The following is a 17,794-nucleotide window of genomic DNA, read 5'->3' on the forward strand; positions in this document are numbered from 1 at the left end:
AGCATCTTTCAGGATTAACAAAACCTTCCGTTTGTATCACATACAACCTTTCCTCAAGAAAATCGTCGAGGAAACAATGTTTTGACATCCTATCTGCAAGATTTCATAAATAATGCAGTAATCGCTAATATAATTCCAACAGACTCTTAGCATCGCTACGAGTGAGAAAGTCTCATCGTAGTCAACTCCTTGAACTTGTCGGAAAACATCTTAACGACAAGTCGAGCTTTCTTAATGGTGATACTTACCATCATTGCCCGTCTTCCTTTTAAAATCCATATGTGCCTAACAGCCTTACGACCATCAAGTAGTTCTTCCAAAGTCCACACTTTGTTTTCATATATGGATCCTCTCTCGGATTATATGGCCTCAAGCCATTTATCGGAATCCAGGCCCACCATCGCTTCTCCATAGCTCGTAGGTTCATTGTTGTCTAGCAACATGACTTCCAAGATAGGATTACGTACCACTCTGAAGTAGTACGCATCCTCGTCGTCCTACGAGGTTTGGGAGTGACTTGATCTGAAGTCTCATGATCACTATCACAAGCTTCCACTTCAATTGGTGTAGGTGCCACAGGAACAACTCTTTGTGCCCTGCTATACACTAGTTGTAGTGACGGTTCAATAACCTCATCAAGTCTCCACCATCCTCCCACTCAATTCTTTCGAGAGAAACTTTTCCTCGAGAAAGGACCGGATTCTAGAAACAATCCCTTATTGCTTTCGGATCTGAGACAGGAGGTATACCCAACTGTTTTTGGGTCTCCTATGAAGATGCATTTATCCGCTTTGGGTTCGAGCTTATCAGCCTGAAACTTTTTCACATAAGCGTCGCAGCCCCAAACCTTTTAAGAAATGACAGCTTAGGTTTCTCTAAACCATAGTTCATACGGTGTCATCTCATCGGAATTACGTGGTGCCCCTTTTAAAGTGAATGTGGTTGTCTCTAATGCCTAACCCATAAACTATTGTGGTAATTCGATAAGAGACATCATGGTATGCATCATATCCAATAGGGTGCAGTTATGATGTTCGGACACACCATCACACTATGGTGTTCCAGGTTGTATCAGTTGTGAAACAATTTCCACAATGTCTTAATTCTGTGCCAAACTCGTAATTCAGATATTCATCTCTATGATCATATCATAGATCTTTTATCCTCTTGTCACGACGATTTTTCAACTTCACACTGAAATTACTTGAACCTTTCAATAATTCAGACTCGTGATTCATCAAGTAAATATACTCAACATCTACTCAAATCATCTGTGAAGTAAGAACATAACGATGTCCACTACACACCTCAGCCCTCATTGGACTGCACACATCAAAATGTATTACTTCCAACAAGTTGCTTTCCAGTTCCATTTTACTGAAACCGAGGCTTTCAGTCATCTTGCCCATGTGGTATGATTTGCATGTCTCAAGTGATTTAAAAATCAAGTGAGTCCAAACGGTCCATTTGCATGGAGTTTCTTCATGCATAAACACCAATAGACATGGTTCGCATGTCTCAAACTTTTCAAAAATGAGTGAGTCCAAAGATCCATCAACATGGAGCTTCTTCATGCGTTTTATACCGATATGACTTACGTGGCAGTGCCACAAGTAGGTGGTACTATCATTACTATCTTTTGGCATGAACATGTGTATCACTACGATCGAGATTTAATAAACCATTCATTTTAGGCGTAAGACCATCGAAGGTATTATTCAAATAAACAGAGTAACGATTATTCTCCTTAAATGAATAACCGTATTGCGATAGGCATAATCCAATCATGTCTATGCTCAATGCAAACACCAAATAACCATTATTTAGGTTTAACACCAATCTCGATGGTAGAGGGAGCGTGCGATGCTTGATCATATCAACATTGGAAACACTTCCAACACATATCGTCAGCTCACCTTTAGCTAGTCTCCGTTTATTCCGTAGCTTTTATTTCGAGTTACTAACACTTAGCAACCGAACCGGTATCTAATACCCTGGTGCTACTAGGAGTACTAGTAAAGTACACATCAACACAATGTATATCCAATATACTTCTATCGACCTTGCCAGCCTTCTAATCTACCAAGTATCTAGGGTAATTCTGCTCCAGTGGCTGTTCCCCTTATTACAGAAGCACCTAGTCTCGGGTTTGGGTTCAACCTTGGGTCTCTTCACTAGAGCAGCAGCTGAATTGCCGTTTCATGAAGTATCCCTTCTTGCCCTTGCCCTTCTTGAAACTAGTGGTTTCACCAGCCATCAACAATTGATGCTCCTTCTTGATTTCTACTTTTGTGGTGTCAAACATCACGAACATCTCAAGGATCATCATATATGTCCCTGATATATTATAGTTCATCACGAAGCTCTAGCAGCTTGGTGGCAATGACTTCGGAGAACCATCACTGTCTTATCTGGAAGATCAACTCCCACTCGATTCAAATGATTGTTGTACTCAGACAATCTGAGCACAAGCTCAACAATTGAGCTTTTCTCCTTAGTTTGCAGGTTAAGAAAGTCATCGGAGGTCTTATACCTCTTGACGTGGGCACGAGCCTGAAATCCCAATTTCAGCCCTCAAAACATCTCATATGTTTCGCGACGTTTCAAAATTGTCTTTGGTGCCTCAACTCTAAACCGTTTAACTGAACTATCATGTAGTTATCAAAACGTGTATGTCAGATGTTCGTAACATCCACAGACAACGTTCGAGGTTCAGCACACTGAGCGGTGCATTAAGGACATAAGCCTTCTATGAAGCAACGAGGACAATCCTTAGTTTACGGACCTAGTCCGCATAATTGCTACTATCAACTTTCAACTAATTTTTCTCTAGGAACATATCTAAGCAGTAGAACTAAAGCGCGAGCTACGACATAATTTGCAAAATCCTTTTGACTATGTTCAGAATAATTAAGTTCATCTTATGAACTCCCACTCAGATAGACATCCCTCTAGTCATCTAAGTGATTACATGATCCGAGTCAACTAGGCCGTGTCCGATCATCACGTGAGACGGACTAGTCAACATCGGTGAACATCTTCATGTTGATCGTATATTCTATACGACTCATGCTCGACCTTTCGGTCTTCTGTGTTCCGAGGCCATGTCTGTACATGCTACGCTCGTCAAGTTAACCCTAAGTGTTTCGCGTGTGTAAATCTGTCTTACACCCGTTGTATGTGAACGTTAGAATCTAACACCCGATCATCACGTGGTGCTTCGAAACACGAACTGTCGCAACGGTGCACAGTTAGGGGAGAACACTTCTTGAAATTGTTGTAAGGGATCATCTTATTTACTACCGTCGTTCTAAGCAAATAAGATGTATAAACATGATAAACATCACATGCAATCAAATAGTGACATGATATGGCCATCATCACTTTGCTCCTTTTGATCTCCATCTTCGGGGCTCCATGATCATCATCGTCACCGGCATGACACCATGATCTCCATCATCGTGTCCTCATGAAGTTGCCTCGCCAACTATTACTTCTACTACTATGGCTAACGGTTAGCAATAAAGTAAAGTAATTACATGACGTTTAAGTTGACACGCAGGTCATAAATAAATAAAGACAACTCCTATGGCTCCTGCCGGTTGTCATACTCATCGACATGCAAGTCGTGATTCCTATTACAAGAACATGATCAATCTCATACATCACATATATCATTCATCACATCCTTTGGCCATATCACATCACATAGCATACCCTGCAAAAACAAGTTAGACGTCCTCTAATTGTTGTTTGCATGTTTTACGTGGCTGCTATGGGTTTCTAGCAAGAACGTTTCTTACCTACGCAAAGACCACAACGTGATATGCCAATTGCTATTTACCCTTCATAAGGACCCTTTTCATCGAATCCGATCTGACTAAAGTGGGAGAGACAGACACCCGCCAGCCACCTTATGCAACTAGTGCATGTTTGTCGGTGGAACCGGTCTCACGTAAGAGTACATGTAAGGTTGGTCCGGGCCGCTTCATCCCACGATGCCGCCGAATCAAGATAAGACTAGTAACGGCAAGCATATTGAACAAAATCAACGCCCACAACTACTTTGTGTTATACTCGTGCATAGAAACTACGCATAGACCTGGCTCATGATGCCACTGTTTGGGGAACGTAGCAGAAATTCAAAATTTTCCTACGTGTCACCAAGATCTATCTATGGAGAGACCAGCAACGAGGGGAAGGAGAGTGCATCTACATACCCTTGTAGATCGCTAAGCGGAAGCGTTCAAGTGAACGGGGTTGATGGAGTCGTACTCGTCGTGATCCAAATCACCGATGACCAAGTGCCGAACGCACGGCACCTCCGCGTTCAACACACGTACAGCCCGGTGACGTCTCCCATGCCTTGATCCAGCAAGGAGAGAGGGAGAGGTTGAGGAAGACTCCATCCAGCAGCAGCACAACGGCGTGGTGGTGATGGAGGAGCGTGGCAATCCTGCAGGGCTTCGCCAAGCACCATAGAAGAGGAGGAAGAGAGGGATGCAGGGCTGCGCCAACGAGAGATCGAATCGCGCATATTCTGGGCAGCCCAATGCCTCAATATATATAGGGAAGGGGAGGGGCTGTGCCCCCTCTAGGGTTCCCACCCCTAGGGGGGCGGCAGCCCTAGATGGCCAAGGGGTGGCGGCCAAGAGGGGGAAGGAGAGGGAGGCGCAGGGTGTATGGGCCTTAGGGCCCATCTGCCCTTAGGGTTTGCCCCCTCTCCCCTTCTATGCGCATGGGCCTTAGTGGGGCTGGTGCCCTTGGCCCATGTAGGCCAAGGAGCACTCCCTACAGCCCATGTGCCCCCCCCGGGGCAGGTGGCCCCACTTGGTGGACCCCCGGGACCCTCCCGATGGTCCCGGTACGTTACCGATAAACCCCGAAACTCTTCCGGTGACCAAAACAGGACTTCCCATATATAAATCTTTACCTCCAGACCATTCCGGAACTCCTCGTGACGTCCGGGATCTCATCCGGGACTCCGAACAACATTCCGTAACCACATACAAACTTCCTTTATAACCCTAGCGTCATCGAACCTTAAGTGTGTAGACCCTATGGGTTCGGGAGACATGCAGACATGACCGAGACGTTCTCCGGTCAATAACCAACAGCGGGATCTAGATACCCATGTTGGCTCCCACATGTTCCACGATGATCTCATCGGATGAACCACGATGTCAAGGACTTAATCAATCCCGTATACAATTCCCTTTGTCTATCGGTACGATACTTGCCCGAGATTCGATCGTCGGTATCCCGATACCTTGTTCAATCTCGTTACCGGCAAGTCTCTTTACTCGTTCCGTAACACATCATCCCGTGATCAACTCCTTGATCACACTGTGCACATTATGATGATGTCCTACCGAGTGGGCCCAGAGATACCTCTCCGTTTACACGGAGTGACAAATCCCAGTCTCGATTCGTGCCAACCCAACAGACACTTTCGGAGATACCTGTAATGTACCTTTATAGCCACCCGGTTACGTTGTGACGTTTGGCACACCCAAAGCACTCCTACGGTATCCGGGAGTTGCACAATCTCATGGTCTAAGGAAATGATACTTGACATTAGAAAAGCTTCAGCATACGAACTACACGATCTAGTGCTATGCTTAGGATTGGGTCTTGTCCATCACATCATTCTCCTAATGATGTGATCCCGTTATCAACGACATGCAATGTCCATGGTCAGGAAACCGTAACCATCTATTGATCAACGAGCTAGTCAACTAGAGGCTTACTAGGGACATGGTGTTGTCTATGTATCCACACATGTATCTGAGTTTCCTATCAATACAATTCTAGCATGGATAATAAACGATTATCATGAACAAGGAAATATAATAATAATCAATTTATTATTGCCTCTAGGGCATATTTCCAACAACAACACCCACCAAAAAATGAGAACGGCTCTCTAGAAAAAGATACGTTAAAGGAGGGGCCACTTGCCATAGACTTGAGGATAAAGAAAAAAGAAGAAGGATATACAAGAACTAGTGGCTTTACTGCTATTTTCATCCTTAGAAAATGATTATATATATATGTGTGAAAAAAACTATATAACTATGATATATGAAAAGAATAATGACTACTAACAACCACCTAAAAAAGCTAAAAACAACAGACGACCTGTAAAAAATGATTAAACAAAGTTTTCGCCATCACTGACAAAACACTGCCCTTGACCCCCTAGATGTGATCACATTATACCTCTTGCAGGTGCACTTGGTTATGTTGAGTTGCGGTTTGCGGTCGAATTGTAGTGATTGCAACTACAAAACAAAGAAGGCCTAAAAAAACTGAACCGATTTCATTTGCGCTCATATCCGTCCGCCCCGACCCTTGGTCATGGTCATAATAAATGTCGCGCTGTTAAGTTTGGGTGTGTTAAGTTTGCAATTGCGCTCGGGATCGGCGCCCCCACCCCAGTTGTGGTCATGTTATATGGCTTGCAAGTATTGCGCTTGGGTGTGCTGACTTGCGATTGCGCTTGGGTTGAGGCGGTTGCAACTACAACCTCCGCCCTGACCCCCAGTTGCGGTCACGTTATATGTCTTGCAATTGCACTTGGGTGTGCTGAGTTGCGATTGCGCTCGGGTCGGGGCGGTTATAACTACAACAAAAAAAACTAACAATAAAAAAATGGAACCGATTTCATCGGCGCCGACAACCCTCCGCCCCAACCCCCGATTGCGGTCATGTTATATGGCTTGCAATTGCGCTTGGGTGTGCTGACTTGCGATTGCGCTTGGGTTGAGGCGGTTGCAACTACAACCTCCGCCCCGACCCCAGTTGCGGTCACGTTATATGTCTTGCAATTGCACTTGGGTGTGCTGAGTTGCGATTGCGCTCGGGTCGGGGCGGTTGCAACTACAACAAAAAAAACTAACAATAAATAAAAAATGGAACCGATTTCATCGGCGCCGACAACCCTCCGCCCCGACCCCCGGTTGCGGTCATGTTATATGGCTTGCAATTGCGCTTGGGTGTACTGACTTGCGATTGCGCTTGGGTTGAGGCGGTTGCAACTACAACCTCCGCCCCGACCCCCAGTTGCGGTCATGTTATATGTCTTGCAATTGCACTTGGGTGTGCTGAGTTGCGATTGCGCTCGGGTCGGGGCGGTTGAAACTACAACAAAAAAAAACCTAACAATAAATAAAAAAATGGAATCGATTTCATTGGCGCCGACAGCCCTCTGCTCCGACCCCCGATTGCGGTCACGTTATATGTCTTGCAATTGCGCTTGGGTGTGTTGTGTTCCGGTTGCGCTTGGGTTGGGGCCGTTGCAACTACAACAACAAAAAAACTAACAATAAATAAAAAAATGGAACCGATTTCATCGGCGCCGACAACCCTCTGCCCCAACCCCCGGTTGCGGTCATGTTGTATGTCTTGCAATTGTGTTTGGGTATGCTGTGTTGCGATTGCACTCGGGCCGAGTCGGTTGCAACTACAACAAAAAAAACTAACAATAAAAAAAATGGAACCGATTTCATCGGCGCCGACAACCCTCCGCCCCGACCCCTGGTTGCGGTCATGTTATATGGCTTGCAATTGCGCTTGGGTGTGCTGACTTGCGATTGCGCTTGGGTTGAGGCGGTTGCAACTACAACCTCCGCCCCGACCCCCAGTTGCGGTCATGTTATATGTCTTGCAATTGCACTTGGGTGTGCTGAGTTGCGATTGCGCTCGGGTCGGGGCGGTTGCAACTACAACAAAAAAAACTAATAATAAAAAAGGAACCGATTTCATCGGCGCCGACAACCCACTGCCCCGACCCCCGTTGCGGTCATGTTATATGTCTTGCAATTGCGTTTGAGTATGTTGTGTTGCGATTGCACTCGGGCTGGGTCGGTTGCAACTACAAAAAAAAAACTAAGAATAAAAAAAAATGGAACCGATTTCATCGGCGCCGACAACCCTCCGCCCCGACCCCCGGTTGCGGTCATGTTATATGTCTTGCAATTGCGCTTGGGTGTGCTGTGTTGCGATTGCGCTCGGGCCGTGTCGGTTGCAACTATAAAAAAACTAACAATAGATATAAAAATGGAACCGATTTCATCGGCGCCGACAACCCTCGGCCCCGACACCCGGTTGTAGTCACGTTATATGTCTTGCAATTGCGCTTGGGCGTGCTGAGTTGCGATTGCGCTCGGGTTGGGCGGTTGCAACTTCAAACAAAAAAAACTCCTAAACAAAAATAAAAAATAGAACAACCCGAAAAAAGAAAAGAAAAATAGAAAAATGGAACAAGATTTCCACTTGTAGAGACAAAGAAAAACCCGCCGCGCTCTATGTACTGCAGCCGCCAACGATAAGAAGAAGAAAAAGAAGTCTTGTCGTATATTGTAGTAGTATATACGTACCTTCTCTCCTCTCCTGTGTACTTAACCGATCCATCCACATGCACATCCACATCAGGGCCTGACGGAAGTGCGAGGAGGCTGCAGCCCATACAACAAAAAACAACAGATGGGCTGCCAGCGGGACAACACATGGGCCGCGCCACCCCGTCGGGCGAAGTCTCCACCTGGACACACGAATTGTGGAGCGTTTCGATCTGACGGCCACAAAAACGAATGAGACCAAAGAAAAAAACATTCGAATGAGTTTTAGCAAATCCGTCTAATGAAACTACTCATGCATCCTCACCATGCACATTTTGCTACTCTAACTGTCTAACCAACTTGGCCAAATTAAATCACTTATCCACTAACCCATGCATTACACACGCATCATCCACACATGCATGTGTGTGGTACATGTCAAGATTAATTCCAACAGTCTGCAGGATCAAACAACTTATTACAATCTTCTCTCGTCATTGATATGTTCAGAGGGATGCTAAAAACATATCAATTACTCCCAAAATTAAGCTAAAATGGACCAATCACTACTGGGATTTTCGTATATGCGGGGTGTTTGGCTCTCGACCCCTTTTCCAAGAGTCGCGCTCGTGAAAGTGAGTGTTTCCTAGTGTTGCTCTCGGAAATATGTCCCATTGCTTCTATTGTGAAGCTGTCTCTTATCTAATCCCTGCAACTAAAAACAACTAGATACATTTTTTGTCTATATCTTCAGTACTCCCTCCGTCCGGGTGTATAAGTCATTCGTGTAGTTCTAGGTCATCGATTTGAGGAATTAAATATGTGTTATATGTCATGAAAAGTATACCACTAGATTTCCACACGGATGTAGTTTCTAAATATATATTTTTTGTCACATATAATACATATTTAGATAGTTAAATTATCGACCTAGAACTACGCGAATGACTTATACACCGGGACGGAGGTGGTACAACAAATGTTACCATATCAAATGAATGTGGGAGCTAGGAGCTCCCTAGAAATTCCTCAAGCAACACATCACACACATAGGCATAATTTAAACTAGTTCACATAAGGTAACAATACTAGTTCACATAGGCCATTGTTTCATACAAGTTCATAGAGCAAAAAAATTGCTCGAGCACATCTCCCACAACTTAACATATTCATACATAGGGTTAATTCATTGAAGTTCACATATTGCAAAACACATGCACATCACACAGAAGTTCACATCTTCATACACCGCCTTGAGGAGGAGGAGGGGCATCATTTCCATAGGGTTAACCTTCTGCAGGAGGAGGATGGGCATCATTTCCACCGCCTTGAGATTGCATAAGAGCCTATAAGAGTAGAGTCATGTGAGCATTGTTTAACGCTATATAATGAATGGGGCTAAATTTAGAGAATGGTCTACCTCTAGTTTTTGCTTGAGCAGCTTGAACCTTTCGTTCGTTTCTTCTCGTTCCTTCTCTCTTCTCTCCTCCTCAGCCTGCCGCCTTTGCTCCTCTTCAGCATCCCGCTTGTCCAAAAAAAATTGAAATGGATATTTTAAAATTACCGAAATATGTATTTTTCAATAATTTAAATGTCTTTCAAAAAAATGTGAAATGGGTCATTCTGAAAATAATTGAAATGGATATTTTGAAAATAACTGAATTTAAAATGAAACATGACTTTTGAATAATATGAAATGGTCATTTGAAAGTAAATTAAATTGGTCTTCTAAAAATGAAATTAGTATCTCAAAAATAATTGAAATGGAGAGGTCACTTTGATACGTCGAGACATGGGCTCGCTCAGGCTCGCACTTGCGCCCCTTCCCCACCGTGCTTGCCCATACTCCACCGATTTGACCCACGTATCCGCTCCATTGCCAGCGAGCCCGGGCGCCTATCTACGCCATCGAGGTGCGAGAACTCCCTGCCTTATCACACCCTCTCGCCACAATCATTTGTAGGGCTTGGTCTGGTGATTGGGGAGTCGCTATTGAGAAGAGAACTATATATATTTATTTTGCACCCTAGGGTCCAAAATATGCTTGTACCGGCATGAGCGCGTCTTATGTTTAAGTCATGTTTCTAAGTATGAAAACAAAAAACACATGGAAGCGCCAGGTCTCATATAATCATTGTGAAGCGAGAATCAAACATCGCCGCCGTGTTCGTGGTGGATATCTCCTCATAGCATGACCGAAGAAATGCATCATGTAGCATGATCTAAAAAAGATATAGATAATATCATAATAAAACATATGGCAATGACAATTTGCAGTTTATGGAACATATATAGCATCATACATTCTACTCCCTCTGTATCAAAATATAAGACGTTTTCTGGCACTATAACAATGTCAAAAACGCTTATAATTTGATACGGAGAGAGTATTTGGTTAGAGAGGATACGATCGGACAATGTGTTGACCACTTTACAGATTTAACATGTAGACTGTAGCACCAGTTGGTACCTGGAGAGTAGAAGCTCTCATAGGGAGTAGGCACCGATTCTCCAAAGGATGACCGAAATGATGTCCGCCGGGACGGCCTGATTCTTGCTCGGCAAAGCCAGCATTAAATGTGTTAGTATATTGTTTTTATTAAGCTACACATGAACCATAAAACTATTCTCTGCTCCTTCAACCAATTTCAATCATCCCACTTTGGCCATTAACGATGGACTGAGACACACATCATCTCGCCATATCAATGTGGTTTTGCCACCATCATCTACAAAAGCGTTTCTTCCTGCATATCTCTCAGACTCTTAAGGCACACTTTCTTGTCATTTCTCTCCTCCCATTGTACCTGAGCCTAGTTGGCATTATAGAAGTTTCCACGGAAAAGTCAGCAACCGCAGATATTTACTTATCGAAAATCGTATACCTACGAACATTTACGAAGCCTCCCAAGAAACTGTACGTAGGTCTAACATTGCTCTTTACTTATTCCTGTTTCCTACCAAAACATCAATGAGAAGGCATCAACTCATGTAGCAAAAAATGGTGTCATGGGTGCCAACTCATTCCTTACTAGGCGACACAAGACCATTGTTTGCACCCTCTACCATTACGCTTTATCCTCATACAATAGGCGTGAGCATCATTACTTGTCGTATTCACACATCGCACAAGAGATGATGCCACCTACATCCCCCACTACCCCATTCGTCCTTCTCGTCGAAAGAAGGACTTGTGAACCTACCCCTAGTTGCTACCTATACATATCTCCTCTGAGCCCCCTCCATCTCATTGAGCGAGGAACGAGAAAATCAAAAACCAACGACACATGTGGCACCAAATGCACCATGTGGCGCATGTGGTAAGTTATCCAAACTATTTGAAAAAAAAAACAAGCACCAAATGCAATTCTAAAGTTAGAAAGAAAGAGTACTCGTTCCGATCCATATTACTTGTGGCTCAAAGGATTTATCTAGACGGAGGGAGTAGTAAGGACAATGGTTTTAAGCAAGTTGCATGAAGAAGTTAAGATTTTCTTTTACATGAAAAAGATTTAAAGAACTATATGTGATCTTGGATCACTAAAATGAAAATGCAAACTCTTTGACTTGTCCAACACTTGTTCTTAATCTTTTTAGGGGTCACCTTCCATTTCAATGTTGTAACTACAAGAACTTTTTCTAAAATATACTTTAAGATATCAATAATTATTTGAGATATATTGACATGAATTACCAAAATCCACCTTGGGGATTAGATGCACTTTCAACATCATCCCTTACCACGTTCACACATCACGCAAGAGACGACACCACCAACAACATCTCCCGCCACCCAACTCCTCCTTCTTGCGAGAGAGGGAGGGATAGTGAGCATACCCTTGTCGCTACCTATATCCCCTTTCAACCCCCTCTCCTCAAAAAGAGCCAATGGTTAAATGATGTACATGTCATCTCATTGTTTCCGACAGGAAACACCACATGCAATTGTAAAGTTAGAAAAAAGAGAGTAATAAGAACACGTTTTTTTAGGATTAAGAACAAGGGTCTAAGGAGATAAAGATTCGGTCCCTTGCAGAAACTAAGGGAGATAGCCAATGTTGGAGTTGAGTGGTTGCTGGAGGTCTTGCACCCACCGGGAGAGTTGGAACGGGCCATTGTGTTGTTCACTTTCTGGAGGAGCTGGCATAACCGAAATGAAGTAGTACATGAGAAAGCCCCAGCACCGATGGTTGTGCCCTGCTGGTTCCTATGCAACTACTTGGATTTGATGATTGCTATCACCCAAGATTCCATTTGTGATCTAGTGAAAGGCAAAGCAGTAATATCATATGCCCTGCCACCCCCTCGTGATCCAACTTTGGAAGTGCATGAGTGAGATTTCGCCCTTGCCGAAAGTAAGGGTGATATACTATGTTGGAGTTGAGTGGTTGTTGGAGGTATTGCACCCGCTGAGAGAGTTGGAATGGGCCATAATGTTGTTCACTTTTGAGGAGTTGGCATAACCGTAATGAAGTAGTACATGAGAAAGCCCTAGCTATGATGGTTGTGTCCCGCCTATTCCTATGCAGCTACTTGGATTCGATGATTGCTATTGCCCAAGATTCTATTTGTGACCAAGTGAAAGAAAAAACAGTAATATCATATGCCCCGCTGCTCCCTTGTGGTCTAAGTTTTGGGAGTGTGTGAGTGAGAATTGCCCCTTGCCGAAACTAAGGGAGATATCCTATGTCGGAGTTGAGTGGTTGTTGGAGGTCTTGCACCCACCGGGAGAGTTGGAACGGACCATGGTGTTTTTTACTTTCTGGAGGAGCTGGCATACCGTAATGAAATAGTACATGAGAAAGCCCCAACACCGATGGTTGTGTCCCACTAATTCTTATGCAGCTACTTGATTTGATGATTGCTATTGCCCAAGATTCCATTTGTGATCCAGTGAAAGGCAAAGCAGTAATGTCATATCCCCCGCTAGCGAAGAGTTCACATAAAATACCAAAACCAAACTCTCCGGTGAGTTGGTTCCCATCTCCGTCAGGATGGGTGAAGCTTAATGCCGACGGATCTTGGGATGATGGCAGAACAGGAGATGGCATGGTTCTTCGGGACAAATGGCACACTCATTTATTCTTCCTACAGGGAATTATTTAACTTCATATATGGCCTTGAAGAAGAAATAAGTGCGTGTATGGAGGGATTGTCTCTCTCTATGCAGCGTATGGGTCTTCCCATTATTGTTGAAATGGATTCACTATGAGCAATGAACATTTTATGTGACAATGACATAGAAAGGTTGGTCTATGCGTTTTTGGTGGGAGAGATAAAGCTTCTGAAGTCGCTTCGTATGACTCGTGTTACTCATACCAACCATGATTAGAATATAGTTAGTGATTCTTTTTAGCTTCGTATGACACATGTTACTCATACCAACTATGATCAGAATATAGTTAGTGATTTTTTTAAACTAAATTTGCTAGAACCGAGAGTAGAACTGTTGTCTGGTTAGGCTTGGGCCTCCCAGAAGTTATTGAATTATGTAAGGAAGATTGTTTTTTTCTGAACTGGCTAGCAATTGCTGGTTTTCATTAGCTTAGCAGAAGGGAGCGACAAAATGTTTGATCAAGTGATCAGTGAGCGAAGGGGAGAAAAACATTGAAAAAAACTTCGTCATGCTGATATATCACGAGACGTGCCCAAAAGGGTGCTCTAAGCATTTTGCGTCCGCGATCCGCCATTGCTCCATGTCTGAGCGGCATCAGCCGATGATGTTGGCCGGGCTTGGCAGCTTCCCTTTAAAGACACAGTTGTTCCTCTCCATCTAGATTTGCCAGCTGATGAGCACGATAATGGATTTGACGCCTTTTCATGCAGTCGTGGCGGCGGTGTCGATGATCATTTTGACCTTGGCCGTGGTTGTCTGCCCGTTGCTCCATGTGTCTGGGTGTAGGGCAGAGCATCCCTCCCATGTTGCCGCTATGTTCCACACTTGCATGGCCGTCGGACAGTCCCAGATGAGGTGCACCGAGCTCTCGAGGTTGCGCATGCAAAGTGGGCAGAATTAGCCGTTTGGCCATCCACGCCGTTGTAATCCGTCGTTGCACCACATCCTGTTCAGATGGAGCATCCATAAAAACATCTTGTTTTTACCCGTCGCCCACACCTTCCAGATGTTTATAAGGAAGATTGTATGGCTGGTGATCGAGTAATACTTCGTCCGTCCAAAATTACTTGTCGCGGAAATAGATAAAAAAATGTGTTTAAAAACTAAAATACGTCTATATACATCCATTTCTTCGATAAGTATTTCTGAACGGAAAGAGTACAAGTTTTTACTAAAAAATGATCCGGAGTATAAGTTTTTACTAAAAAAAAGGAACGCAGGTTTAAGAAAGGATTTATTACTCTAGATGAAAAAGATTGTTAAGAAACGCGAAGCGAGTAGACACGCGTTCCTTGCTTCGTTGGTTGTCAACTTGTCCAGTGAGGCGATCCCAGCCTGCCCGACCGGCAACTCCTCTCCGTCTCTCCCCCATGCTGCCGCCGCCGCCGCCGCCGCCTCCTCCCGCCGTTCCTCCCACCAGCGCCGCCGCGGCCTATGCGTCACTCGCCGCCATTGCGAGCTCCGTCGAGGGCCTCGCCTCCTTCAACGGCGTGCTCGTCGAGTTCCTCGACGAGTGGCGCGAATTCCACCTCGACGCCAACTCCATCGCCGCCGCCCTGCCCCCGCTCGCGGACGACGATGCCGACCCCGACTCCAAGCCCAGCCCCGTGGGAGAGCTCGGGGCCCTCCTCGGCCAGTGGAACCCCGTCCTCCCCGCGGCCGCCGCCGCCGCACCCCCCCTCGCCGACCGCGTAGCGGACGAATCCAACCCTAGATTACCCGACCCCGTCGCCGAGCGCCGCCAGCACAGTCCCGTGCCTCAAGACCCCCTCCACCAGCGGGACGAATCCATCCCTAAACCCGGCCCGGTGATCGAGCGCCGCGAGCACAGTCCCCTGCCTGCGCCCCAGCGGCTCACCTCCGCCCCCGCCGTCCCCGCCGCCGCCGCCGACCCCGTCCCCGAGCCCGAGCCGAAACCCGCCCTCCCGGCCGAAGTCGGGCCCGTTCGCGCGCCCAAGCCCGCACCCAAGCCCGGCCCCGGCCGCGAGCGCAGGGCCAGCGAGCAGGAGGCGGAGATGCTGGGGGGCATCTGCGAGCAGATGGGGTCGCGCTCGCTCCGCGGCTTCGTCACCACCCACCTGCGGGACCGCGCCTGGCTGCGCCGCGTGGGCCCGGCCGCGCTGCGCCGCGCCCCGGACCCCGCCGTGCTCGTCATCCGCGCCGTCAGCCGCAGCTACATCTGCGCCGAGAGCGAGAACGCCGAGACCGCCTGCGTGCTCCTCCTGGAGCTCTACGTGCGCGCGGGCTGCCCCCGCCGCCCGGAGGGGGAGGAGGAGGCCGAGGTGCGGGCCGAGGCGCGCGTGTCCGCGCTCTCGTGGCGCAGCCGGATCGTGCGGGAGAAGGGCCGGGTCGCCGACGCCACCGCCAGGGACGCCCGCGGCCTCATCCTCCTCATGGCCGCCTTCGGCGTGCCCCTCGAGTTCCCTCTGCAGGAGCTCTACCAGCTGATGCTTGCAGGTGGCTGCTTGACCTGCGTCGACGTGCTCAGATGCTCCCAGCCCTTCATGAAGAAGCTGCGTGGTGAGGGCACCCTACCACACCTTTTGCTTCGGCAATTCGGCACCGCCTAATTATCCCTGCTTCCTGACTAATCAAGACTGTTCTTCTGTTGCAGATGTTGTTGCTGATATGCTGAACAGAGGAAGTTATCGCGACGCAATTGGTGTGATCCTTGCATTTGACCTGCAGGAGGCGTTCCCGCTTGATGGCGTACTGTCTTACATCGTTGACAAGGTTGTGCGCAATAGGAAGGGGCAAGAGAGCGAGGTGGAGTGTGATTTGGCGGGATCGGTATGTTCTGTCGATTTCTCATGCAATCAATTTATCACTACTGAAAAGAGAGCTAACTGATGTATGTCGTCAGAAGGATTTAATGGCTGACCTGGCAAATTCTTTCCACTATTGCGTAGATTCGATAGCCGTTATAGATGTCAGATATAATCTTCAACACCTTGATATGTCGCGATATATTCGATAACTGCTATATCAGATGTTACATCTAATCTTCAGCACCTTCTATATATTGCGATATATTCAGTAATCATTGTATGATATGTTAAACATAGTCTTTAGCACCTTCTGTATATCGCGATGACACGATATATTCGATACCCATTATGTATCCTGTGCTATAGTTAATCATCGCGATATATTCTAGAACCATTATATATCCTGTGCTATATTTAATGACTGATCTGGCAAATTCTTTCCACTATTGCGTTGATTGGATAACCGTTATAGATGTCAGATATAATCTTCAACACCTTCATATGTCTCGATATATTCAATAGCTATTATATCCTATGTTACGCTTCTCTTCAGAACCTTCTATATGTTGTGATATGTTAAATATACCATTGTATGATATGTTAAATATATTCTTTACCACCTTCTATGTATCGCGATATATTCGTTAACGATTATATATACTGTGCTATATTTAACCTTATGCACCTTTATGTCGCGATATATTTGATATCCATTATTGGTGCCATCATGTATTTAATCAGAAGCACATTGCATCTTAAATGCTTCATCTCTAATGAGCACATCCTGCTTGTTTTCTGTGCAGAAAAAACGTGATGAAGAGGAGTTGCTTCTTTGGAGATCAATATCGAAATATGTGGAGGAGCGCACACCATGTTTTTCAGAAATGTCTTGTCGCAGTTTGGCTGAGAGGATTAAGGTGCTAGAAGAACGCGTTGGAAAGCCAAACCAAAACCTTTCTGAGTGAAGAGAGTCGCGAACCAAGCTTTTCTGAGCCAAGAGAGCCAAACCAAGCCTTTCTAATGATCTAACATAAATCATGAACTGCAGAAGCAACACCGCTACGAGCGAGGAGAGCCTAACAGACCAGTTCTACAGTTCAAATACTGTAGCTATACGAATTTTGACATGGATCCAGCCGTACTGTACTGTATGGACTTGTAGGAAGTCTTTCTGGGCTCCTCAAGTATCCATTATACACCTGATAGAATTATACTCAGCCTAGTAAGGCACATAGTATGACAATATGTTATGGTTAAACTTAAACCTGCTTGTAGCAACCTTGGCCTGTTTCCCAAAACAGCAAGGTCGGCAATAATTCCATGTTTGGAAGGGATGGATTTTGGGGATTGTTCTGAATCCCGCATCATCCTTCCATTCCCACCCCTTTCAGAACATTCGTTTGAGACTCTGTGTGGTGGCCTGTTTTGAAAGCTCACATTTACTTTGGCCCAAGATGAATGAATCATGAAATCTCTAGTTATGTTTTACTTCTAAGTCAATTCATTCGTAATGTCGAGTTATAGTTTCTGTAATCTTTTTTATTAAATTCTTCTAGTATTTGGCCATG

The 17,794-nt window shown here is 45.5% G+C and overlaps 1 protein-coding gene across 1 annotated transcript; it reads left to right on the forward strand.

The window, feature by feature from the left end:
• The first annotated feature begins 14,742 nt into the window (after positions 1-14,742).
• FRI (FRIGIDA-like protein) lies at positions 14,743-17,721 on the forward strand. The gene is made up of 3 exons (XM_048717001.2): positions 14,743-15,978; positions 16,073-16,248; positions 17,030-17,721. The coding sequence occupies exons 1-3, from the start codon at positions 14,829-14,831 to the stop codon at positions 17,189-17,191; spliced, it is 1,488 nt and encodes a 495-aa protein (XP_048572958.2). The 5' UTR covers positions 14,743-14,828; the 3' UTR covers positions 17,192-17,721.
• The last annotated feature ends 73 nt before the right edge of the window (positions 17,722-17,794 follow it).

This window comes from Triticum urartu, chromosome 4A, assembly GCF_056163025.1.
Source record: "Triticum urartu cultivar PI428250 chromosome 4A, HENAU_Tu73, whole genome shotgun sequence".
Lineage (NCBI taxonomy): Eukaryota > Viridiplantae > Streptophyta > Magnoliopsida > Poales > Poaceae > Triticum > Triticum urartu.